Source organism: Pelophylax lessonae (assembly GCF_965119305.1).
Source record: "Pelophylax lessonae genome assembly, chromosome: 4".
Lineage (NCBI taxonomy): Eukaryota > Metazoa > Chordata > Amphibia > Anura > Ranidae > Pelophylax > Pelophylax lessonae.
In genome coordinates, this window is record NC_138771.1 from 601,408,676 (window position 1) to 601,434,332 (window position 25,657).

At 43.9% G+C, this 25,657-nt stretch overlaps 1 protein-coding gene across 7 annotated transcripts in view; it reads right to left on the bottom strand.

Moving 5' to 3' along the window:
- The window catches only part of DOCK6 (dedicator of cytokinesis 6), a 274,954-nt gene that overhangs the window by 127,185 nt on the left and 122,112 nt on the right, over positions 1 to 25,657 (bottom strand). For all 7 annotated transcript variants that reach the window (XM_082257264.1, XM_082257263.1, XM_082257262.1 and 4 more), the window contains 4 exons: positions 20,936 to 21,016; positions 19,033 to 19,186; positions 9,881 to 10,005; positions 6,663 to 6,756 (listed from right to left, as the gene is read on the bottom strand). In XM_082257264.1, the coding sequence (XP_082113390.1) occupies positions 6,663 to 6,756; positions 9,881 to 10,005; positions 19,033 to 19,186; positions 20,936 to 21,016 (454 nt within the window). The remainder of the gene's footprint in view (positions 1 to 6,662; positions 6,757 to 9,880; positions 10,006 to 19,032; positions 19,187 to 20,935; positions 21,017 to 25,657) is intronic.

Here is a 25,657-nt window from a genome sequence, read left to right on the forward strand (position 1 = left end):
TTAAGGTTTCCTGCACTGCCACAACTAGTGCGTCCACCAATGCTTCTTCCTGAATTATAGCGGGAGAAGAAACGTCCTCCTCACTGTCTGAGGGAGCTTTACCTGAGGTAACAGCCCTTGCAGAGGGACCTGCAACTGCAGTGACCATCTCTGAATCTGAGTCAGAGGTGTCAGATAATATAGGGGTAGGCGGGGGTCGCTTCCTTGACCCTCGTCCCTGACAGGCCGCCTCCACCCGAGCCACCATAGACTCCAAAATTGCTGTAAATGCCTCTACACTCTGTGCACCGGCGGGTCCCGTGGCCCCCTCGAGGGAAACAGGTGGGGGAATTTGTGTGGCAGGGTCCATGATTATTCCAGTAACTTCCCGGATAATATAATTCAAAAATAAAAAACTTTTTTTTTTTTTTTTTTCACAGACCCCCAGCGCCACAAAAGCCCCTTAGTGTTACCTGCTAGGGATCCCTATCGATCGAGAGAGAGAGAGAGAGAGATAGACCCCCAGGCTCACCACTTGATGCTCAGAGTTTAACTGCAACAGGTTACAGCGCTGTCTTGACAAACAGGAAGTCTTTTGGCTGGCTGCCCAGGAAGAAAGGAGGCGGCTCCGCCCCTCTGCACGCCTTCCGGCGCCTCCCCTAGCTCCACGAGGTGTTTGGATCACATCAAACATGGCCGCCCCCATGCTGGAGACACGAGGCTACGCCAAAATGGCGGCTCGTGCAATCCAGCAAAAAAAATGGCGGCGGCCTGTACCGAATAGCGGTGTGCTGCAGGGCACACAACACTATCTCTGCATGGGGATTTTTTGGCGTGGTTGGCGGTACCGGCCCTGGCGGACCTCATGGCCTTCGGAAGGCCTGCTATAGCTGGAGATTTGACTAGGAAGGCAGTCTACATGTCCGTGGCTTCTGACTGGTAGGTACCTAATTCTTATCACAGTAAGATTCCCAGACTGCCACTGATTACCATCTTTTAAACATGTATACAATTAGATTGTTAGCTCCCAAACCAAGCCTCCTGGCTTTTTGCACATAAAATCACACTCAAAGTAGGGGGATCTGTGCCATGTTATAGGATAGAAGGGGACTCTATCTTACCATACAGAGAGGGGCCCGCGTTCACCACAAGACCCGTCAGGGGGAAAAGGGGGAACATACTACTCACCATACCGGAACCAGGCGGGCACCAACTCCTGACAGTACCCCTCTCCACCGGGGCGGGAGGGCTGTCGACCAATACGGACGCCGTGACTCATGGTCTTTGGCGTTTCAGCGAGATGTTTAACTCGCGGGGTCAGTCCCTTAATGGGACTTTGTCGCGGCCGACCCAGCGCGGAGCTATGGCCTGCACGCGCTCGTAGGCTGAACTGGGGTGACCACCGGATCTCAACATCCAGCCCGTCGCCCAGTTCAGCTTTCTTGCTTGAAGATCTCACAGGAACACTGGAGAAAAAAGCTGTCTAAAAAATCTTTTTAAGAAAAAAATCTTGCCAGGACCGAAGATCCCAGCAAGGTATCTAGGTCCTTACTCCTAACTAGACAGAAAATAACTGATTTGCTGAGGCAGAGAGAGAGAGGATATACCCTCTGGGACTGCCCCTAGGGTGTGGCCAGAGCATTTTAATTTCCTGTCTAGTCCTGCTCCTGTGGAGGCAACATAACCCGAAGGTGCTGTATCACCGAGGACTACGTCTGTCAATGAGCGATAGAGAAAGGTTGTTATTTCAGATCCATACAAGCTATGTTCAAGCTAGTTTTGTATGTAGGGCGGCTGTAATATCTGATATCTATGTTCAAACTGGAGGAAGCGGTATTCTGACGGAAGCCCACAAGCACAGTGTGGGGTCGCATTTCCGTTACACCCATTGAGACGTTTTATTGTCTCAGAAAAGAGGCAATCTCTCCAAAGTGAAGGAAATGAAGAGATCCCCTCTCAGACAGTTGACACCAGAACAGGTGTGCCCATTGGAGGATTTCACCCTTTCCACTCACTTGGGGACAACCTTCTTCAGTTCAATCATTTTTAATGTAATTTCACAAAGCAGTCGGGACAAACTTTAACCAAACAGAAGTGAGTGAAAATCAGCACCAGGGAGATACAAAACAATAGAAAACTGACAGAAATTCCTGTGCTGGGGACGTGAAAGCAGACCAATCACACTCTAAATTACTTGTTTTCATAATTCTAACCTTATTTCCCCTCTTTAAAGTGGTAGTAAACTCTACATTATGACTTTCCTTATTTAAAATCATTCAGAAACAATATACACGGCGCTGTGATTACATTCTGCCTAACCCTTTGAGCGATGTTCATTTTATTGATGGTACGGATGCATGCTCATATTTCGGCGATTCACAGCAGGCTTTGAGTGCGGTCAGCCCATTCAGAAAGATGCCGTGCCTGCATCATCAACTCTCTGCAATCCTGTGAGAGTACAGGCCCATTCACAACTTCATGGAACACCCTGTGTGCCTTGCTACATCACAAGGGGGGTATCAACATTGGCGCTGATCATGGGAGAGAGGAGATACAGTACATCACTTACCGGCTGTATTCTACTGTTTTCAAAACACATAACTACATGAAAACTTTAAATATCCTACAACTTTATATTCTGTTTCACTGTTATCTATGTACAATGGATGTATTTTTTGAAAATATATGATTGCCATAGTAATCCCGGAATGAAAAGAAGGGTTGGCTAATAATTAACGTGCATGCGTGAGATTATGGCCATTACTGACAGGATGGGCAGAATTAATATACACTATGGAGGAAGAAGACAATAAACGTGCTTGTATGCACGCCTGACAATGTCGGGGCATGTCCTAATGAGACAACGGATGTTGTCCTGGGGTATTTCCTCCCAGATCTGGACCAGGGCATCACTGAGCTCCTGAACAGACTGAAGTGCATCCTGGCAGCGTTGGATGGACCGAAACATAATGTCCCAGAGATGTTCTATTGGATTTAGGTCAGGCGAGCGTGGGGGCCATTCAATGGTATCAATTCCTTCATTCTCCAGGAACTGGCTGCATACTCTCACCACATGAGGCCAGGCATTGTTGTACCCCGGGAGGAACCTAAACCCACTGAACTAGCGTAGGGTCTGACAATGGGTCCACGGATTTAATCCCGATACCTAATGCCAGTTAGGGTGCCATTGTCTAGACTGTAGAGGTCTGTGCGTCCCACCATGGATATGCCTCCCCAGACCATTATTGTCCCACCACCAAACTGATCATGCTGAACGATGTTACAGGTAGCATAACGTTTGCGGCTTCTCCAGACCCTTTCACGACTGTCACATGCGCTCAGGGTGAACCTGCTATCATCTGTGAAAAGCACAGGGCGCCAGTGGTGGACCTGCCAATTCTGGTATTCAATGGCAAATGCCAATCGAGCGCCAAGGTGCTGGGCAGTGAGCACAGGGTCCACTAGAGAATGTAGGGCCCTCAGTCGACCCTCATAAAGTTTGTTTCTGATTGTTTGGTCAGAGATATTCACACCAGTTGGCTGCTGGAAGTCATTTTGTGGGGCTCTGGCAGTGCTTATCCTGTTCCTCCTTGCACAAACGAGCAGATACCGGTCCTGCTGATGGGTTAAGGACCTTCTACAGCCCTGTCCAGCTCGCCTAAAGTAACTGCATATCTCCTGGAATCTCCTCTATGCTCTTGAGACTGTGCTGGGAGACACAGCAAACCTTCTGGCAATGGCACATATTGATGTGCCATCCTGGAGGAGTTGGACTGCCTGTGCAACCTCTATAGGGTCCAGGTATCGCCTCATGCTACCAGTAGTGACATTGACCCTAGCCAAATGCAAAACTAGTGAAAAACAGTGGAAAATATGAGTAGGGGGAAAAAAAAAATGTCAGTGGCTTCCACCTGTAAAACCATTCCTGTTTTGGAGGTCGCCTCATTGTTGCCCATCTAGTGCACCTGTTGTTAATTTCATTAACATCAAAGCAGCCGAAAATGGTTGCCAACCCCCTCTGCTACTTAACTGACCAGATCAATATCCCAGGAGTTTAATTGACTTGATGCTATACTCTAATTAAAAAGTGTTCCTTTATTTTTTTTGAGCAGTGTAGTTTTGGGTACATGATCTATTATTGAAATACATCCCTTTAAAACCATAAAAAACTACAACAACTCATATTCAAACCCAAAGTAGCCCTGAAGATAGAAATCCCACCATATGTATGTATATAGTATAATCTATGTTATTGCTGGAAATCCACATTACACATATTATATCGCACATTGAGCATCACATTAGGGAGTGATAACTCATGCCAACGCGTTTTGCTTTGTCTGCTTCTTTAAGGGCTTAAAGGGTTACGGTTAGAACATGTTGCTAGGACAGGTTTCTTCCTAGCAACCTGTCCTAATCTCACCCCTTTGAGCCCTTGAAAAAGCCGACAAGATAAAACACGTCAGGATGAGTTTTCCCTCCCTAATGGGATACTCAATGTACAATATAATATATGTGTAATGTGGATTTCCAACAATAACATAGTTTATACTATATAAATACTGTACATAGGGAGGGATTTCTATCTTCAGGGGTGCTTGGGTTTGAATATGAGTTGTGGTAGTATTTTTTTTGGTTTTAAAGGGATGTACATCACCAATATCATAATAATATATATATAATATTCTTTTATATTAATTGTGTTATAAAGAATTTCGTTTCATCTATGTCTGTTTACTGGTATTCATTCTGTGAGGAGGTTTCGACACCTTTAAAGTCCCACCCTTCTATACTTTTTGTACCTGTTCCCAATTGGGATGTGGTGTTGATTTCTCAACGGAGATCATGTCCCTTTTCCCTTCTATAAGAAAGAAATGGGGGATGTGAAAATTCTGAAACATCAAGATGATTGTTCCATAAAATATACCAATGGTTTCATGTTTAAATGTTTTATTGAAAGATAAAACAACAAAGAGTACAAAGGTACAGAGGTGATTACAAGATCAAAGAGGTACAAAGAAGGCACAGTATCATATCATATACAGCACAGTTAAAGTGCAAGATAGCAATCCCAAAAAGAAGAAATGTATGCGATACAGCAGTAACTTATACCCTTTTCATTGAAATCAGCTCAGAGGTAAGTAACTAAAAGTATAAGCACTAGATATCTCAGAGAAAGCCATCAGGCAGTCAGATAAAAAGGGGAGCTGAGAATCCCTATAGGGCATGGATATCCGTAAAGTAGGTCCTCGAATAGAAGGATATAAAAGTACTGCAGGGTAAGAGCTGTGGGAAAACTCTGGCACAATATATCAGCATGTCCCGTCGATTTAGGTGCAAGGTAAGTAATGCATTATATAGTAATACCAATGGTTTCTTAACAATAGAATAAATTTTCTATCAGTGTGGATGGTAATGGGTAACAACAAAGAGAATACCTTAAAGTGGTTGTAAACCAATCACCTTGTAAAACAACTCATTCAGGTTAAAATAGAAATGAAAGGCAAAACAACTGAGTATAGATATAAAAAAAAATATATAAATACCTTTTTTCGATTTTTAAATAAGTGATCACATTCCCTCTGTTCTCACCTGCATAAGAGCTGGGGGAGGAGAAGCAGCAGCACATTGAGCTTGCCAGTGAATGGCTGTGCAGCAGGGGGCGTGTCAGGACTTGTCTGATCATTGGAGAAGAGTACACCGATTTCCCAGCACAGCTAGAGAACGGACAGCGGTGTGCTCTCCTGCTTAGTGTGGTCTAGCAAGAACACCAGGGATTTCTCATAAAGGAAGCAATACAAAGAGAACAGGATACTTTCTCAGACAAGTACTTGGTACAGCAGGCACAAATCGGGAGGGTAACAAACGCTTTAAGTAATTTTTATGAGTTTTGTATATCATAGGTCTCTGTGACTTTTCTATTTACGGCAGAAAAAGAATAACCCCTTGCCTGCAACCTATTCTCTATTTCATCAAATAATTCCTCCGGTTGTGAATCTGTGTGTAATGAAAAGTCCCGCCTCCTGGACCGGCTCCTACCTATGATAGACAGCACACTGGTGACGTCTATTATAGGAGCCAGTCCAGGAGGAGGGACTTCGTATGACAGCGCCCGCGCCGGGTAAGCAGAAGAACCCTGCTCTGTGTAATCAGGTGGTGCTCTAATCCCCATGCACTGGTCACTCTACATTGGATGGGGGCACTGGTCACTCTGCATTGGATGGGGGCACTGGTGACTCTGCATTGGATGGGGGCACTGGTCACTCTGCATTGGATGGGGGCACTGGTCACTCTGCATTGGATGGGGGCACTGGTCACTCTGCATTGGATGTGTGATTGAATGTGCAGAATATCGGCCGATACGATACTTTGTGAACAAAATATCGGTATCGGCCCTGGAAAAACCATATCGGTCTATCCCTAATACAAACCACTCATAGGTCTAATATTCACTCACTAAGATTGATGTGTCCAAAAGGGTACAGAACATGTCCAAGGTCATTATTAAATTCTAGATCCAGTGCTAGGTAATTCAAGAATATATCGTATCCAGCGTGAATGTACAATGTATATGTAAAGCACTGCGTAAATTGAAAGCGCTATATAAGAACCTGAAATAAATAAATAAATGTACTGTAACCATCCCTACATTCCTGCAAAGTATCTGTGCACATAAACTATACCTGTGACTGGTCGTAATCTGCGCAATGCAGTCGATGGTCTCTTCATATCAGCCAAGACCTTGTAGAGATCTTCATCACTCATTCGGTCCCCCTCCTGTAAAAGACATTGAGACGGTCATCCAAATGAAAAACTAAGACCCCGTTCACACTGGGGCGATCCAACTTGCCGGGGCGACCTCACAGGTCTCGCTGCGCAGCTCGCACCGCGACCTCGGAGCGGCCGGCACGGACTTCATATCATTGAAGTCAATGCAGGTCGCCCCAAAGAAGCTCCGGACCCTTTTTCTAAGTCGGAGCAACTTATGTCGCTCCTATTAGAACGGGTCCACAGCTTCTCTATGGCAGGCGACCTGTCAGGCAACCAGGTCACCTGACAGGTCGCCCCAGTGTGAACGGGGTCTAAGAGTGCGCTACCTCCTCGCCACTAACAAAACTGAAATCTGCACTGGAAAATGACAAGTGTAGAACTTAAAGTATAACTAAAGGCAAAACTTGATTTTAGTTTTAGATAGAGTGGAGAGGGATTAGAACCCCTGTCAGGTTTTATTGCTTAGGGAGATTTATGCTCTCTATTTGTCCTGTTTACCATCATTAAAAGTAAAAGAAAACCCCAAATTTTGGGTTGTCCCCAAAAAAAAAATAGAGGAGAAATTTTCCAATAGGGACAATAGTTCTGGTGATCTGGGGGTCCCAAAGGAATTTCCTTAATTTGCAGGGATTTTCTCTCACTTCCTGTTTGGCTATGGGACAGGAAGTGAAGGGAAATTTCGGCAATGGGAAACAGATGGTGGGTATAACCCTCCCTTATCCAAAATGAAAAAAAAAAAAGTTTTGCCTATAGTTCTACTTTAAGTGGCATTTCTGTTAAAACAGATAAAATACGTATATGCAGTATGCTAAAAAAATAGGATATTTGTGCGCACAGTAAAATCTATTTCTTGGAATTCATAAAAGGACACAGAATTGGACAGTGAAGAACCAAATAACTTGAGACCAGGTCCAGGATAACCCGTCTCATTACCAGCATGCCTACATTTTCTAGCATAGCAGTACTGAGAGCATGATCATAAACACTGAGGGGTGAGACCTGTGTCCCTCACTGGGCCCCACAGTGACGGAATTTTGCTTTATAGAGGTCTATAATGAAACTGGAAAAATGAGGCTAAATCTGAGACCAGGGAGAAAAATGCTAGCAAAAAAAGAAGGATTAGTAAATCTTAACACAGGCAAATTGTAGAAAAGATGTCTATCCTCCCAGGAAACAAGTAAAAATGGCAACGGTTATCCCGGGTTGGCCAAGTTATTTTGTGTGCAGTTGTCCACCCTTCTGTAATAAAATTCAAAGATCTCCTGTTCCCATCAATGGATGAGAAAGAAATTTCTAATTTTGTTCAGTGTGTGACCTGAACACCCCTTCTGCCATACAAAGCAAAAAGGATGAAATCACAACTTCTTATATCGCCTTCCTTACAAATAGAGAGACTAGCAAATGCAAAAGGTTGCCACACAGTGGGTTACTGCATCCAACAATTTACTTAAGCCCCAATAGAGATCCATCTTCAGCCCCAGTAGAGATCCATCTTCAGCCAACTTCCTTCCTAATATGTGGACTCCGGCTATGCTACTGGCCGGGAGCCGCAGTGACGTCACTCCCACGCATGCATGCGGGAGCCGCCGGTCTTGGCACAAGGCTCTGAAGAAACGGCACGGGTGGCCGTTTCTTAAGAGTGCATGCGCCGATGATGTCATTGGCTGCATGAAATGTAAATATCTCCTAAAAAGTGCAAGTTTAGGAGATATTTACAGTAACTTTAGGTAAGCTTTATTAAAGGCTTACCTATAGGTAAAAAGGTATAAGAGTGGGTTTACAACCATTTTAACTACCTCCCACCCGGGCCATAGTACATATACGGCCGGGCGGGAGTCTCGTCCTTCTGAATGGATGTTCCGGAACGTCCTTCAGAAGGAGAGAGATCGCGCCGCTGCGGGCACGCGCAGCGGCGCGATCTCAATGTGCCTGTGTCCCTCGGACACACGGCAACAACATTCGGCAGGAGGGCCCTGTGATTGGCCCTCCTGATCACATGACGGCTGTGTCCAATCACAGCCGTCATGTAATGTAAATAGAGCCGTTGTAACGGCTTCAATCTCTTCTCCTACTGACAGATCCTGTCAGTGAGGAGAAGATCAGAGGATCGGTGCTGCTGCGGGGGTGATCAGTGAGTATTTCTAATTACTCACTGATCACAGGGGGGGTCTGTGCTGGTAATCAGAACATTGATTACCAGTGCAGCCCTGGGGGGGGGAGGGGTGCCACTAAGCCACCAGGGATGCCCACCCATGACCACCAGGGATGCCCACTATGGCCACCAGGGATGGCAAGCAGGGCTCAGAGAGCCCCCCAGTGCCCTCCCTATCAGTGTTGCCCATCAATGGCATCTATCAGTGCTGCCCACCAGTGCCATTATTGCCATCTATCAGTGCCGCCCACCAGTGCCCATTATTGCCCACCAGTGCTGCCTATCAGTGCCCATCAGTGCCCCCCATCAGTGCCGATCAGTGCCACCCATCAGTGCAGATCATTGCCGCCCAACAGTGCCACTATCAGTGCCCATCAGTGCCCATCAGTGCCACCAATCAGTGCCCATCAGTGCTGCCTATCAGTGCCCATCAGCGCTGCCTATCAGTGCCCACCAATGCTGCATATCAGTGCTATCTATCAGTGCCACATATCAGTGCCCATCAGTGCTGCGTATCAGTGCCCATCAGTGCTGCATATCAGTGCCACCCCATCAGTGCCACGCCATCAGTGTCTCCTCATCAGTGCCTGTCAGTGCGGCATCATCAGTGCTCATCAGTGCAGGAAAAAACATATCTATTTACAAAATTTTATAACCTAAACAAGAAACGTTTTTTTTTTTTTCAAATTTTTCAGTCTTTTTTTATTTGTGCACCAAGAAAGAAAAAACCTGACGGTGATCAAATACCACCAAAAGAAAGCTCTGTTTGTGGGGAAAAAATGACACAAATTTGGTTTAGGTACAGTGTTGCATGACCGCGCAATTGTCATTCAAATTGCAACAGCGCTAAAAGCTGAAAATTGGTCTGGGAAGGAAGGGGGTTTAAGTGCCCAGTATTGAGGTGGTTAACAACCACTTTAACCTCTTCCCAGTTTAGTTGTAACGTACAACTGGTTTCACCTCCCACACATATCTCACCTGTCTGAAGAAGTTGGTGACCGTGAGAGTCGCTGGTCGGAAAGAGTTAAACCCACAAACTTCTTCTCCAACACTGAGCCGCTCGAAGGCTTTCCTCTTCCTCTCGTTCCATGTGCCCTTTCGTTCTGTGCAAACCAGAGAAAGATGCAGATTGTTGTTAGCTTAGGAGCCACAGGCAGATACACAATCATTGTGCTCTAAGCTATACACAGCCGGACCTTAACTAATTGGACCGAGCAGAAAAAGCCCTAAACAGACTACAGCCTGGCTTTCCAACCCTGAGCTATAGTGGGAGCAGGTACTGCAGGCCTAGCATCCAGAACCTTTCATTATTTTATTAAAATCAGGCCGGCGTAAACTGAGTCATGACCATAGAAGGGACATCATGACTGTAGAAGACACCTCACCTGAATATCCTTTTAGTCAAAGCATGATAGACAGTGGATCACTGCCAAAATATACTGTACATTCAATAGCTCAGTAGTTCTGTCTATATGTAACCCTAAAACAAGTCCATAATAACGCATGCTCTTTTGTTGAAACCAGTTTCATGTTGTCTTGTAATATATTACCATATTATTCGCTCCATAAGACACACCTAGGTTTTAGAGGAGGAAAAAAAAAAAAAATATATATATATATATATACATACACACATACACACACACACATACATACATACATACATACATATATATATATATATATATATATATATATATATATATACACATATACATACACACACAGTATACGGTATAGCAATAATAGTGGGGGTACTTGCAGAGATTTGCTTGTAAGGCACTGTCTGTCTGTCTGTGGCTGAGCCCGGGAGGAAGCATGCGGCTGCAGTACAGAGCAAAGCCGCAGCTTCCTGTGTATGGCTCCTCCTGTCACAGGCAAAGTGCATCTGATATCACTCCGCCTGTGAGCCGGGCCTATACCAGAAGTAGCGGCTCCGTGGCAGTAAGTGATGGCTGAGCCGGGACTCAGGGGACACTGTGGGGAGACTCAATATTCACTCCATAAGACGCACAGTCATTTCTCCCCATTTTTTTTTTTGGGGGGGGGGGGGGGGGAGTGCGTCTTATGGAGTGAAAAATACGGTAATTTATTGCTTGCAAATAATACATGATTAAAACTATTACTTTATACGTTCGGCCTTACTAACAGCAATATTAAATGAACTCTACATTTTTTTTTAATGAGCCCCCAGGAGCGGTTAGCCATAATCTTCCAGTATTATAAGCATATTAGCACATTATGGCAGACTTACCTGGCAAGTGATGCCCTTCAGCGCCACGCTGTCAGTGCTCCCACTGGTCATGGGCATTTCCATCCCCTCTCTGTCCTCCTAAGTTCAGACTGTTTGGTCACTTGATGGGCCCGGGCCGCAATGATGTCACTCCCATGCATGCGCATGGGAGTCAAATCATCACAGCATAGAGCAGTGGAGGCAGGCAGGGAAAAGCAGTGATGACAAAAGACACCAATTTGGTCTCTTTTTTTATAAAAATCCTACTTGTCAACATTTTTTAGGTTCATTCCCACTTTGGGGTCAGTTCTACTGGAAGTTTGCAATGTTAATGCTGATGGGAAAAAAAATCAGGCACCATGGTCACAAGCTAGAGAAACTAAGGGTTAAAGAGTGACATAGAAAATCGCCATCTTTTTTGATTGGGCTTATGTCTGATCACTCACACGGGTTTAGGGCCGAAACAACTAATCGATAAATCGACAACTAATCGATTATAAAAATAGTTGTCAACTATTTTCATAATCGATTAGTTGGTCAGCCAATTAGTTGGTCTGCATACAGAATGCATTATTTGCTTACATATCATAAGACACAGTGCAGCACAAATACAGCTCAGTACACCGTCCATAGATGTCAGTAAGTGCCTTAGAACGTGTGAATGTGTGAGGAGCAATGCCTCATGGGACATGTAGTCCTATGCAGGAAATGAGTGATTCTAAAGGCAGACGTTTTTTACCTTGCTATAGGGGCATCTATACTATACTTTGTAGCTTGCTATTGGGGCACTCTGAGGCGGAACAAGAAGCATCAATAGGGGACCCCAGAAGAGGAGAATCAGGGCTGCTCTGTGCCAAACCATTACACAGAGCAGATAAGTATAACATGTTTGTTGTTTTTTTTTAATCTGCCTAACAACAAATTGGCCAAAAAAAAGCATAAAAAATGCAAACGCAGCAAAATCATGTGCGCAAAAGGCACAGCAAAAAGTATGAAAAGCAAACTGTATAGGTGTGAACTGAGCCTTATGCTGGCCATACACATATCGATTTTCGGACAAGAATATTCATACGAAAAAACTTTGTACATTTGCTGAATATCCTTTAAAAATTTCACTTGCTTTTAACATTCAGTTTTAAAATTAATGTAATTTCTGAACGAAAACCACATACATTGTCTGAGAATTTCTTTGACGAAGAAGTTTTCTATTCTCTATCGACTCTTCCCATCACTGTGGTCGAAAACAAACGTCGATTTGACCCCACTAACGATTTGAAAATCGAACAAATGTTCTTAAAATCATTTTTTTTTTTTTTAAGGAAAACATTGTTTTTGTATGGCCACCATAAGTGACAGCAGGCGCAGGGAGCTTTTATCAAGCCACCCGCCTATGACAAGGGAGTCTGTCATACATAATATAATACGGTTCTGTTTGGAAATAAGCAAAAAAACAGTCTATTTTTTTCTTTAAAAAAAAAAAAGAAATTTGAGTCTGATGATATTTACCAGATTCAACCTCTAATAGTATATACAGTATATCTCTTCTGTCTGTTATTCTTAGGGTGGAATCGAGATTTTGCTCCCTAACCATATAGTTGGTTATTTATATTTACCACTGCATAAAGTAATTTAGGAATAAATTTCCTTTTTCTAAAAAAACTTTACATATAATACACACATTTTTTTCTTAAGGTTATTATCTGATTAATCAAAATAATAATCGGCACGCTAATCGATTATTTAAAATAATTGTTAGTTACAGCTCTACAAAGGCTGCTATCATATTTGCTTACCTTTTCACCATTGTTGCATTAATCTCCATATCGATGCCTGTTTAGATTTGTTGACCCTATATATGGCCTTTTTGTTGTAGTCTGTATGACCAGAAGTACCATTTTTGTACGGTTACTTTGATACTGTATTACTTATTTACAAAAAATGAAATCAATCAGTCAGGGTTGAAACACATTGCAGTTGTCTGAACCCAATTAGGGCTCGTGCATTGACATGCATTTGACCTGCGTCAAGCGGCTTGTGCATTATCCATACACTTGTATGATAATATTATTATCATTGTATTATCCTACACTTGTCCTGTAGGAGTTTTGAGACCTGTCAACACTGGTATGAAATACCTTGAGCTGAACAATTGGATGAATATTTTGCAGTGATGCGGTATCTTTCATGTTTTAAAGGAGGTGCTGATTTAAATTATTTTACCATAAACTGTTAAAATAATTTCAACACATATTGTGGAACATGGCCTAGTACTTTAAGGCCCCTTTCACACAGGCGGACTATTCAGATCCGCCTGTTCATTTTTTTGGCAAAGTTTAGGGACCCCTGATGTCGGTAATGCTTTTATTAAAAGAAAAAAAATTTGGAAAAGACCTTCTTGCCATTTTCCAAATTGTCAAGAATGGTCCCCCCATGCATTCCTATGGAGCATCGGATGGCAGCGGAAACATGTCCGCTGACATCCGACCTGATCCGTCAAATCTGGACAGATCCTAATTTCCATCCGTCCAGCAGATCGGATCGGATGGGATCGGATGAGAACGGACCGACGGCCCGTTCCCATCCGATTTCCCCCATAGAGATGCATGGGGAACTGACAGCTGTGTCTCCACACACAGCATGGAGACACAGCTGTCATCCTCCTGCTCAGTGGGGATCAGCGGCTCGATCCCCCGCTGAGATAAACGGAGTCCGTCTGACGGACGGATAGTGTGAAAGGGGCCTCATACACACCAGACCTTCTTGCCATTTTCCAAATTGTCAAATTCTTAATACAGTACGATTTTTAATGCTCCCTTGTTAAAGGGCAGGGAGGGTCATCAGATGCTATCGTACAAACCATACATACAGTAAATTTATGAGCAATCTGAGAAATGCTTGAAGCAGGCAGTGTAGGGGCTCCCTTACAACTGATAATTTATTTGTCAGTGGAAAATCCCTGAAACTTTTTTGTTTTTTTTTTTACAATGAAATCCTTTCCCACAGAGAAAAGGGGAACAATGTTTTTAGGTCTTACGTGACCTAAGTCAGATAAAAATTTAGAGGTGGTTTGTTGGTGCGATGATCACATTAATGGGCAGAGATTACATATAGCTTTTTTTTCTTTTAATAAAAGCATTACCGACATCAGGGGTCCCTAAACTTTACAAAAAAGGGCCAGTTTACTGTCCTTCAGACTTTAGGGGGGCTGGACTACGGCCAGTGGTGTTAGAAAATGTCCCAGGCCCGGCATCAGTGAGAGTAGACAATGCCTCAGGTGTGGTGTTCAGTTGCAATGTACCTGTGGTCAGTAGGAGAGGGAATAGTGCCCCCATCACTGGCGTCAGTGGGAAAAATAGTGCCCAATCATTGGTACTACCAAGAGGAAAAGCACCCCATCTTTGTCATTGGTGGGAGGAATAGTGCCCCATCACCGCCATCAGTGGATGGAATAGTGCCCCATCACTGATTTTAGTGGGAGGAATAATGCCCCACTGATGGTGTCAGTTGGGAATAGAGCCTCAAATCAGTGGGAGGAATATTGCCCCAAGGGCTGAATTAAGGCTAGCAAAGGGCTGCATCTGGCCCTCGGGCCGCAGTTTGGAGACTGCTGACCTACATCATTGGGACAATTTGGTTTCAGGCTCTGAAACTGAAATGAGGCAAAGATGAAGTACACTATATTGTCAAAAAAATTGGGACGCCTGCCTTTACACGCACATGAACTTTGATGGCATCCCAGACTTCGTCCAAAGGTTCAATATTGACTTGGCCCACTCTTTGCAGCCTTTAACTGCATCAACTCTTCCAGGAAGGCTGTCCACAAGGTTAAGGAGTGTGTCTATGCGCATTTGTGAGCTCAGGCACTGATGTAGGATGGGAAGGCCTGGCTTGCAGTCTCCGCTCGAATTCATCCCAAAGGTGTTCTATTGGGTTGAGGTCAGGACTCTGTGCAGGCCAATCAAGTTCCTCCACCCCAAACTCGCTTATCCATGTCTTTGGGGACCTTGCTTTGTGCACTGATCCAAATCATTTGGTGGAGGGGGATTATGGTGTGGGGTTGTTTTTCAGGGGTTGGGCTTGGCCCCTTACTTCCAGTGAAGGGAAATCTTAGGGCGTCAGCATACCAAGACATGTTGGACAGTTTCATGCTCCCAACTTTGTGGGAACAGTTTGGGGTGGCCCTTTCCGATTCCCATATGACTGCACACCAGTGCACAAAGCAAGGTCCATAAAGACATGGATGAACGAGTTTGGGGTGGAGGAACTTGACTGTGTCACTGATTCACCATATTTGTCCTAGTGACCATTGCCACAAAGACTAAAAGTACTGGAAAACCCAACATTTTGTCTAGTGGAGATTCATGATCCTATGACAACTGTATTAAGGCAATTCCCTCTTTTTTTTTTTTTTTATAGTTTTTCTCTCATTTAGCATTGTGTCTCAAAACAGGAAGTGAAATCCTTTAACGGGACACAAAAGACAAAAAAAGAGCCTGACAGAAGTTTAAAACATTCCCTGGGGGAATTCAAGGTTTTCTTTTTGTTTTATTGCAGTCTAAAAATTATTTCCTCTACATTTTGAAGGCACACTCTTTTTAATAGGTTAAAAAAAGACAAGTTAAGTAAAGGAGTAAATCAGTCATGAAAAGAATTTGAAAAATATGTACAAATTTGGAGATGCTACAGAAACAATTCTATAACATCAGAAAATCTGTACCAGTAGAAATATCGGTTTTCTTTCTACTCATTGTAAAATGATTTACCTTGAAGTTCTTTGAGAGACACAGGAAGTCTAAAACCACTCGGTTATACCGACACCTACAGGAAATTGAACAGCAGCAAAGAAAGACCAGTACCAGGAGCGTAATCATAAAAACACAGAGGGTGTCCCTCAATGGACTCCAAGAAAAGGATTTACAGTGTGTACAACAATTGTATTTTCTTTCTCTTCCATTGAAGGACATATTAAGTCTTTAACCTTCAAGATGTCCAAAAGAAGTCCAACTAAGGAGTGGGCAACATTGCAAAGAGACCAAGAAAAAAGCAGAAAGTTGGAGACAGGCTGCAGTTCAAAGAACCACCTAAAGGACTTTACACTCAAAGCTAGCATCAGATGAGGCCGAATCGTAGAAATGTAAGGAAATGATGATGGGGGACAGTTTTCCAGTTGACCTTCCAAATTTTACAGCAATTTGAATGAATCTTAAACCTTCAGAAATCACCTCTGGAACAAACTCATCATTTTAGTATCTTGGTCAAGTCCTAGACACAGCTGAGGCCAGAGTGTTTCTTCTACAAGAGGAACGCCTAACACTCCCGTCTCAGATTCAAACAGTTCAGCTCTCTGCTTTTGCATAAGAGTCCTAGGTCTGATGGTGCCTCTTTCCCATTTGCTCAGCTTTGCTGCAGACCTGTACAGAACAGCATTCTGTTCTCATGGGACAAATCTGACGACTTTTCTATGCATTAAAGGTAAAAAACCTTCAGTGTGCAGCCTCCCCCGCAGCCCCACCTAATAATTACCTGAGCCCCATCTCAAACCAGCAATGTGCATAAGAGCAGCATCGTTCCCAGGTCTCTCTCTACTTATTGGCTGAGACACAGCAGCGGGAGCCATTCACTCCCACTGCTGTCAATCACAGCCAGGGAGGAGGGAATGGGCGGTGGGACTGAGAACCGCTCTGTGTGTCGCCGCTCGGAAGCAAGAACGCACAAGTGTCCCCAGAGAAAGCATCTTGCAAGGGGGGCACTCAGCAAGGAGAGGCCAGAAGTGTCGGCAGGGGACCTGAGAAGAGGAGGATCGGAGCTGCTCTGTGAAATACATTGCACAGAGCAGGTAAGTATGATGTGATTATTATTTTATAGGAAAAGAAAAACAAACCTTGAGAACCACTTTACGACATGCCAGTAGTAGGGTATCCTGGGCTTGACTAAAGTTCTTTTTGTTTGCCAATGTCTAATCTAGGATGTAAGCAATAGTATAATGCAAAGGGTAAAGTAACATTAAAGGCAAGTTTTTTTTTCCTCTAAAATAAAAAACATGTTATACTTACCTGCTCTGTGCAATAGTATTGAACAGAACAGCCCTGATCCTCCTCTTCTTGGGTCCCCCTGCCGCCGCTCTAGGGCTCCTCCTCTTTGGCGAGTGCCCCCATAGGAAGTGGCTTCCTATGAGGACACTCGTGCCAGTTCGCTTTCGAGCCACCTTGTCTGCATCCATTGACACAGACAGGGCGGGTCTGCACCACCCTACGCTCCGTCGTCACAGAATTTGATTTACAGCAGCGGGAGCCAATGGCTTCCGCTGCTATCAATCTGTGCAGTGAGGAGGGACTGAGCCAGGCTCTCATGCACAGCGCTGGAGCAGGATCCGGCTCAGGTAAGTATAAGGAGGGTGAGGGGGGATACATGCAGCAGAGAAGGATTTTTACCTGAATGCATGAAATACATTCAGGTAAAAAACCCTAAGGCTTTACAACAACTTAAAAGACTTCTTGTATACCTCAATGGGTGAGAAAGAAATGTTGATTCTGATAGATACAAATTTCCAAATCAGAGCCTTCATTAACTGTAGCACAACAAAAGTGGTAAATCAGTTTGATTGTCCTTACAATGGCAAAACTAAAACATACAAACAGAAACAGCAAAACACATTTAGGTATCTCTGTACATATGTGCAGTGGTATGGATTTACTAAAAGAGTAGAGACTGTTCATGTAGGAAAGTAAACATTAATGAATAAGGTGGAGAATAACTGATTGCAGTAGGGACACAGGAGACTGACCCTTGTGGAAGGAGGGGGTAGGAGGGGGGGGGCGCAATTTTTCTTTACTAGATCAGTGTTTGTTAGTGCAAACAACAGGAAAAAAAAAAAGAAGAAGAGGTATCTACTTTGCAGGCATAGCTTTTATGTGGACATTTATTTTTGAGATAGGGCTGATTTAAAGTAGTGATCGACTGATATCGGTTTTTCGCTGCCGATACCGATATTTTGGCCATTGCATATCGGTATCGGCCGATATTTTCGTACATTAATTTTTTTTTTTTTTATCACTTGACAGGTACACTTGTGGAGGGATCTGGAGGTCTAAAAGACCCCAAACCCCTGCTCTGCACTTAAAAGCATTCAAAACGCCAAGTTTGGCTGTTTTGAATGCTGTCATTTTTTTTAATCTGTCGCCGAGTAACCGGAAGTGATGTCATGACGTCACTTCCGGGTTTTTACATGGAGACCCAATCAGAGCCGAATGTGGCTTTGATCGGTCTTCATTGGCCGTGCAGACTGGTTGCCCGGGTCTCCCGGTGGGATGGGAGACCCGTGCGAGTCGCGGAAGGCGGCGGGAGGGATCTCCCCTCCCGCTCCTTGTAATGACAGCCGAGCGGCTTCTAAACGCATCGGTTGTCATTACAAAACAGCCGACTGTCGGCTATGGACGCCGGTACAGGGGTGATGCCTCTAGCTGCAGGCATCACTCCGGTACAAGCACTTTCCGAAATATCGGCAATATCGGCCACCTTGGTGACCGATTTCGATATATCGGGGAAAGTGTAAATCGACTCACTACTTTAAAGCAAATGCTGCAGTAAGACACCTGAATATGGAATATTACGTTTGGAAAGCAAGTACTTAATAACTTTAGGATAGAAGTGTTCATATCCTTCAATCTTGTATTCAATTTCTCATTCTTGAGGAGACAATTGTTGATAGACAGCCTAGGAATATACAGAAGTCTTGCAGTGTGATTCTATCCTGCCTGGGGCTCATGACCTGTTGTGCTATTTCTATCGCATATAGTTCTAGGCAGATCTGCGACTACATAACCTGGGAATCACTATCACTATCATCATCATCATAACAAGAAAAAAAAAAAAAAAAACCCTTCTGGTTATTTCTTACCACCCTCAGAGTCCGAGTCCCGATCAGCTGTCCCCATGCTGTTCACAATATTCATTAGGTGAATGGCAGTCCAAGCAAAGGGCATGCGATACCGACCCAGCCGGGAGCAGAACTGTTCAGCTTGGGCCCTCAGTTTGTCCACCTTTTCCTTGTTCTGGGGACAAAAAACAAAGTTCATTAGTAAACAGCTCAGCTTTCCCTACAACTCCCATCACCGGAGGGACTTCAGCAGCTCAGCTCCCAACTCCAGTGAAGAAGCAGCTCAGCCCCCCTGCTGCCAATCCCAGCAGTAAATCAGCAGCTTGGCTCCCCCTTGCTCTGGAATAAGGAGCAAGGGGATCTAGGCTGATTAAACAATGACTTCTGCTGTGACTTTGAGGATAAATTACTCCATAGTGCCTGCAGCTACAGGGGGTCAGTAAGGGATTATTTGCTGCTGGTTAAGAATATATGTACATATTGGATTGTCCACATCCTGGCCACAGGTTCACTTTAAGCATGACCATTTAACACGCATCCCACAATGTACAGTGACAATCTGCATACAATAAGCCATCTGGCTAAGAATAATTACAGGAAAAATAAATATGTACAAGTGTATGCTATCTTCGAAACGTATCAATTTATCTTCAACTTCATCAAACAGGCCCCCATTAACAAAATGCTACATGAAAATGCCACATCACTTTGCTCTGCTTCACAATATTTTTTAAAATAAAAAAGGCATTGCTACATGACTCTTTTTACCAATGGCCTATAGAGAGAGGCAGAGGACTTTCATAGTAAGTGAAAAGTCTGCAGAATGTGATGTTTCAGCATAGATAAATCTGAACTAAAGGAAATGTTTAGAAGACACAACATTCATGTCAGTAATAGCTGACACATGCGGGCCTTTCACACTGTACAGCTGCTGGCCTGTCTCTTCTTGCAGTGAGTCTATTACTAGTTACAACAGGGCATAGGTATGAACTGATATTCCTATTTCTTGTAGCTAGGCCATTAGTTGCTACATTTGCCTGCACATGGCATGGGTTTCCTAAACACAATTTGCAACGATATCAAATAGCAAATCTCTCTCCTTGCACACTTGGTATGTCACCGACATTTAGGGTCAGTTCACACCATAGAAACGCAGTCTGGATGCGTTCTAGATGCTTTTCTTCATGCACGTCTTTGACGTAATCCAGTGCATTTTCGATGCAGTTCGGTGCATTTTTCCCCCTTTTTCTTATCCTTGAATAAGGACATGTGCGCTCCAGTGCGTTCTGGCACGTTTTTATGTTTTACAGCGTTCCAGTACAGTCTATTTCACGAAAAATGCAGCATGTTCTACTTTTTTTTCTGGAACTGACTGCACTGGTGTGAATGTCAATGCCACTGAAAATCATATAACCTACTATCCATGCGTTTTTGATGCAGAAATAAAACGCACCGAACTGCATGTCGTGCGAAATGAACTGGCCCTCAAAGCACTAATGTTCATGATGTCCCATCCTCTTTCTTACAAAAAACAAAAATGCCCTTAATTCCCGATACAAAAACTACCCACCAGCATACATGTGTGTGGCAAATTTAAATGGCACTCGTCATGCATCATAAGATGGGTATGCTAATTGTCTGGCTGTCATGCTGATGTGTTTGGCTTTAAAACTTCCCAAGGCACTGACCCAAAACAAGCAAAGAGATAGTGAATTCTCAATTTGCTCTGACTTTGATTTTCTGCATGCTTTAGTGACACTAAAAGAAGAAAATCATCTGAGGCACATCCAAGCAAAAAATCTGCAACAAATCATAACGTATGGTGGACTATAAAGAGATAAAAAGTGTGAGACTTCAGCTGAGCTTTACGGTTGTCTATACTTTGCCATGCTCTACGCAGACCGTGCAATAAATATTTTCTTACCTTAAGGCCATCACTCTCTTTTAAGACCATGTAGGGCTCACAGCATTCCCCGATGTCTCCCTGCTGGAGGACCTTCTCCAGCTGAAATAGAACACAGAACCCATTCACGTACATCACAAAGAAATTAAACATACACACAAATGGGCACAGTGCAACATATACACATCACACTGTGACATCTATGTAAGGAAAGTGGTATGATCTTGGTGGTAAAAAAAAAATGAGCTGACCATACATAGGAGGTCTTTCTTATCAAACAATGTACACTGGGGAAACTCAGGGCACCAAAACCATATGTAATGTTGGAAAAGAGAGCTTTCCATTACCATGTGGAAAATAGATCTACCAGCAGTTTGGCACAGCAAATGCAAACATCAGTTTAACCTAGGGGTTGTTTGATCATTATCCACCTATAGGATAGTGTGTTGTTTGCCACCGTCCCTGTCGAAATGTTTATGGGGTTAGGTACCTCAGGCCTAAAGATTGGTGGGACTTTATGGGCAAGGTATAGATAGTAAAAAGGAGTATAATACTTCAGTGATTTGCAGCTTCCACGGGCAGGCATGGTATATGCATAGTTATATTGGTTCATACCTTCTTTAATGAAAATGTGTGGTTATGTGTAAGTGACTAGGAATAGGGCTTGGAGTGATGGGGTTTGTGGTTAAACTGATGTTTTTGGGGTTAGGTACCTCAGGCCTAAAGATTGGTGGGACTTTATGGGCAAGGTATAGATAGTAAAAAGGAGTATAATACTTGGTAAAAATAAATTTTGTTTACTGTATGTAAAATCATATATATACAGTATACAGTGGTAATAGTGAGGGGTTGTAGACCCCTGAGTGAGAAGGGTGAGGAAGAATATAGAGTAGTGACAGTGTGTAAATAGTGACTTGGTAAGATAGGAAGTTTCTCTATTTCTTTTAAGAGAATCTTCCTCTTTTGCGTCCCAACGCGTTTTGGCTCGCTCCTGGAGCCTTTTTGAAGGGTATGAGTCACATAATATTCATTTTGTTTTGCCGCGAGTAGAGATGGGGTTCCCTCTAGAAACAGCGAGAGCGTGAGCCTTGTAAGCTGGCTATGTGGTAGGTCTCAGTGCCCAAGATCGCCAGAAGGGACATGAGGAAGGGTCCCATTCAGGTGATGCTAGGGTGTCTTGCTGGGTTGTACTCCAGATTGGAATGGTATATCCAGTCAGGGAAAACTCTTGTGGGTTCCTTGCTTGCGTTGAGGTCGGGCATATAATTGTATGCCTGTTGGAGCCTGTTGGATGATGTGCTCCGATCTGCAGGGGTGCATAGGTACGATGTATTGTATGTTATATGGAGATAATATAATATATATAAAAGTATATATGTAGAAAAATGAAAAAAATGCAAAAAATGCAAAGAATGGACGGTAGAGTGGTATAGGTCACTTGTGCTTGTTGTATTATTGTGTTTTGGAATAATATATGTGTATAGCCATCTATGGGCTTTAACACTTCTGGCTATGTATTCGCCACTTATTCCATTAATGTATATTGTACCATCTATCCGTGCATCTTTGTGGTAATTATTGCTTCAATTTGAGCGACAGTGTGTTGCTGAATGCATTTGCAATTCCTGGTAGGGAGTCAGCAAACATGTGTGGGAGTTTGTTAGGTTTGTTGAGCCCAATATGTATCTGGTAAGCAAGACCAAAGGTATCCTCATAATGGGGGTAGCAAAGACAGTGTGCACAAATGTGACTTTATTGTGGCTGTTACATGTATAGAACAATGCTGGCCTGTTAGGGCCAGTAACTCACTTTTGAAACACTCTCCAAAGTGCGGGCTTGTAGCGGCTCTTGGGTACCTCTCTCCTCTCAGCCTGTGTGAGAGTGAGAGGACCCGATGCTCCCCAGCCTTATAACGAGGCTCGCGCATGCGCAGATCGCGCCGCACGTTCCTCTCGCTGATTCCCTTCAGCTGACGTTGGGCTGTGGGGCGCGTGCGCGAGTTGCGCGCGCAACCTCCCCTACGTCATCCGGGATATCAGCTGGCGGCCGCCGACAAGGTAAGGCGTGCTTCCACTGATGTGGGAGGGGGCGAGATGACGAAGCCTCATCGCTTCTGTGTGCCCCGGTCGGCCTGGTGGGCGGCGACAGGGGCTTACCTTGTCGGGTGTTTTTAATGGGAAAAGTCATGTCATAACTCTGCGGCTCACATGAGAAAATAAATAAATAAATAATACAAAGCTGGCATATAATAAATAAAAAAAAAAAAATGAAGTAAACATATATAATCTCATTAGTGGTCTCATAGAACAAAGTATTAACAGCAGTGTGCAGTTGGATCTGAATGTCAATGGGATGACAGATGTTCTGGGAGGGGGATATGGATATACCCCGGGATGGTTACCCGTATGCTAATCGGATTGGAGGTTGGGAAAGCCTGTGCCCGACATATTTGGACCATTAGGGGGTACAGTGATAGATGTTTTTGTGGGGGGGCCCCACAAAAACATCTATCACTGTACCCCCTAATGGTCCAAATATGTCGGGCACAGGCTTTCCCAACCTCCAATCCGATTAGCATACGGGTAACCATCCCGGGGTATATCCATATCCCCCTCCCAGAACATCTGTCATCCCATTGACATTCAGATCCAACTGCACACTGCTGTTAATACTTTGTTCTATGAGACCACTAATGAGATTATATATGTTTACTTCATTTTTTTTTTTTTTTTTTTTTTTTATTTATTATATGCCAGCTTTGTATTATTTATTTATTTATTTTCTCATGTGAGCCGCAGAGTTATGACATGACTTTTCCCATTAAAAACACCCGACAAGGTAAGCCCCTGTCGCCGCCCACCAGGCCGACCGGGGCACACAGAAGCGATGAGGCTTCGTCATCTCGCCCCCTCCCACATCAGTGGAAGCACGCCTTACCTTGTCGGCGGCCGCCAGCTGATATCCCGGATGACGTAGGGGAGGTTGCGCGCGCAACTCGCGCACGCGCCCCACAGCCCAACGTCAGCTGAAGGGAATCAGCGAGAGGAACGTGCGGCGCGATCTGCGCATGCGCGAGCCTCGTTATAAGGCCGGGGAGCATCGGGTCCTCTCACTCTCACACAGGCTGAGAGGAGAGAGGTACCCAAGAGCCGCTACAAGCCCGCACTTTGGAGAGTGTTTCAAAAGTGAGTTACTGGCCCTAACAGGCCAGCATTGTTCTATACATGTAACAGCCACAATAAAGTCACATTTGTGCACACTGTCTTTGCTACCCCCATTATGAGGATACCTTTGGTCTTGCTTACCAGATACATATTGGGCTCAACAAACCTAACAAACTCCCACACATGTTTGCTGACTCCCTACCAGGAATTGCAAATGCATTCAGCAACACACTGTCGCTCAAATTGAAGCAATAATTACCACAAAGATGCACGGATAGATGGTACAATATACATTAATGGAATAAGTGGCGAATACATAGCCAGAAGTGTTAAAGCCCATAGATGGCTATACACATATATTATTCCAAAACACAATAATACAACAAGCACAAGTGACCTATACCACTCTACCGTCCATTCTTTGCATTTTTTGCATTTTTTTTCATTTTTCTACATATATACTTTTATATATATTATATTATCTCCATATAACATACAATACATCGTACCTATGCACCCCTGCAGATCGGAGCACATCATCCAACAGGCTCCAACAGGCATACAATTATATGCCCGACCTCAACGCAAGCAAGGAACCCACAAGAGTTTTCCCTGACTGGATATACCATTCCAATCTGGAGTACAACCCAGCAAGACACCCTAGCATCACCTGAATGGGACCCTTCCTCATGTCCCTTCTGGCGATCTTGGGCACTGAGACCTACCACATAGCCAGCTTACAAGGCTCACGCTCTCGCTGTTTCTAGAGGGAACCCCATCTCTACTCGCGGCAAAACAAAATGAATATTATGTGACTCATACCCTTCAAAAAGGCTCCAGGAGCGAGCCGAAACGCGTTGGGACGCAAAAGAGGAAGATTCTCTTAAAAGAAATAGAGAAACTTCCTATCTTACCAAGTCACTATTTACACACTGTCACTACTCTATATTCTTCCTCACCCTTCTCACTCAGGGGTCTACAACCCCTCACTATTACCACTGCATACTGTATATATATGATTTTACATACAGTAAACAAAATTTATTTTTACCAAGTATTATACTCCTTTTTACTATCTATACCTTGCCCATAAAGTCCCACCAATCTTTAGGCCTGAGGTACCTAACCCCAAAAACATCAGTTTAACCACAAACCCCATCACTCCAAGCCCTATTCCTAGTCACTTACACATAACCACACATTTTCATTAAAGAAGGTATGAACCAATATAACTATGCATATACCATGCCTGCCCGTGGAAGCTGCAAATCACTGAAGTAGGCACCGCTACTACGGTTACCTCCACTAGCTTCTGATTCCCGTACCAAGTGGCTGCTCTGCTGCACAGTAAATACAGGAGGTCGTCTGCTCAGCATAGGCACCATTCAGAGATCACTTTGCAGTTTCTCAATGAATGCAAAGCGTTCTCTGATTGGACAAGGTGGATTAGCGGAGCAGTGACATCACAATCTCAACCTCGACCATTCTGAGAATGCTTTGTATCCACTGAGTGACCTCACATGTTCAGTAAGCAACAGGGTATTTGCTCAGAACAGGACCCAGAAGCTAGTGGAGATCA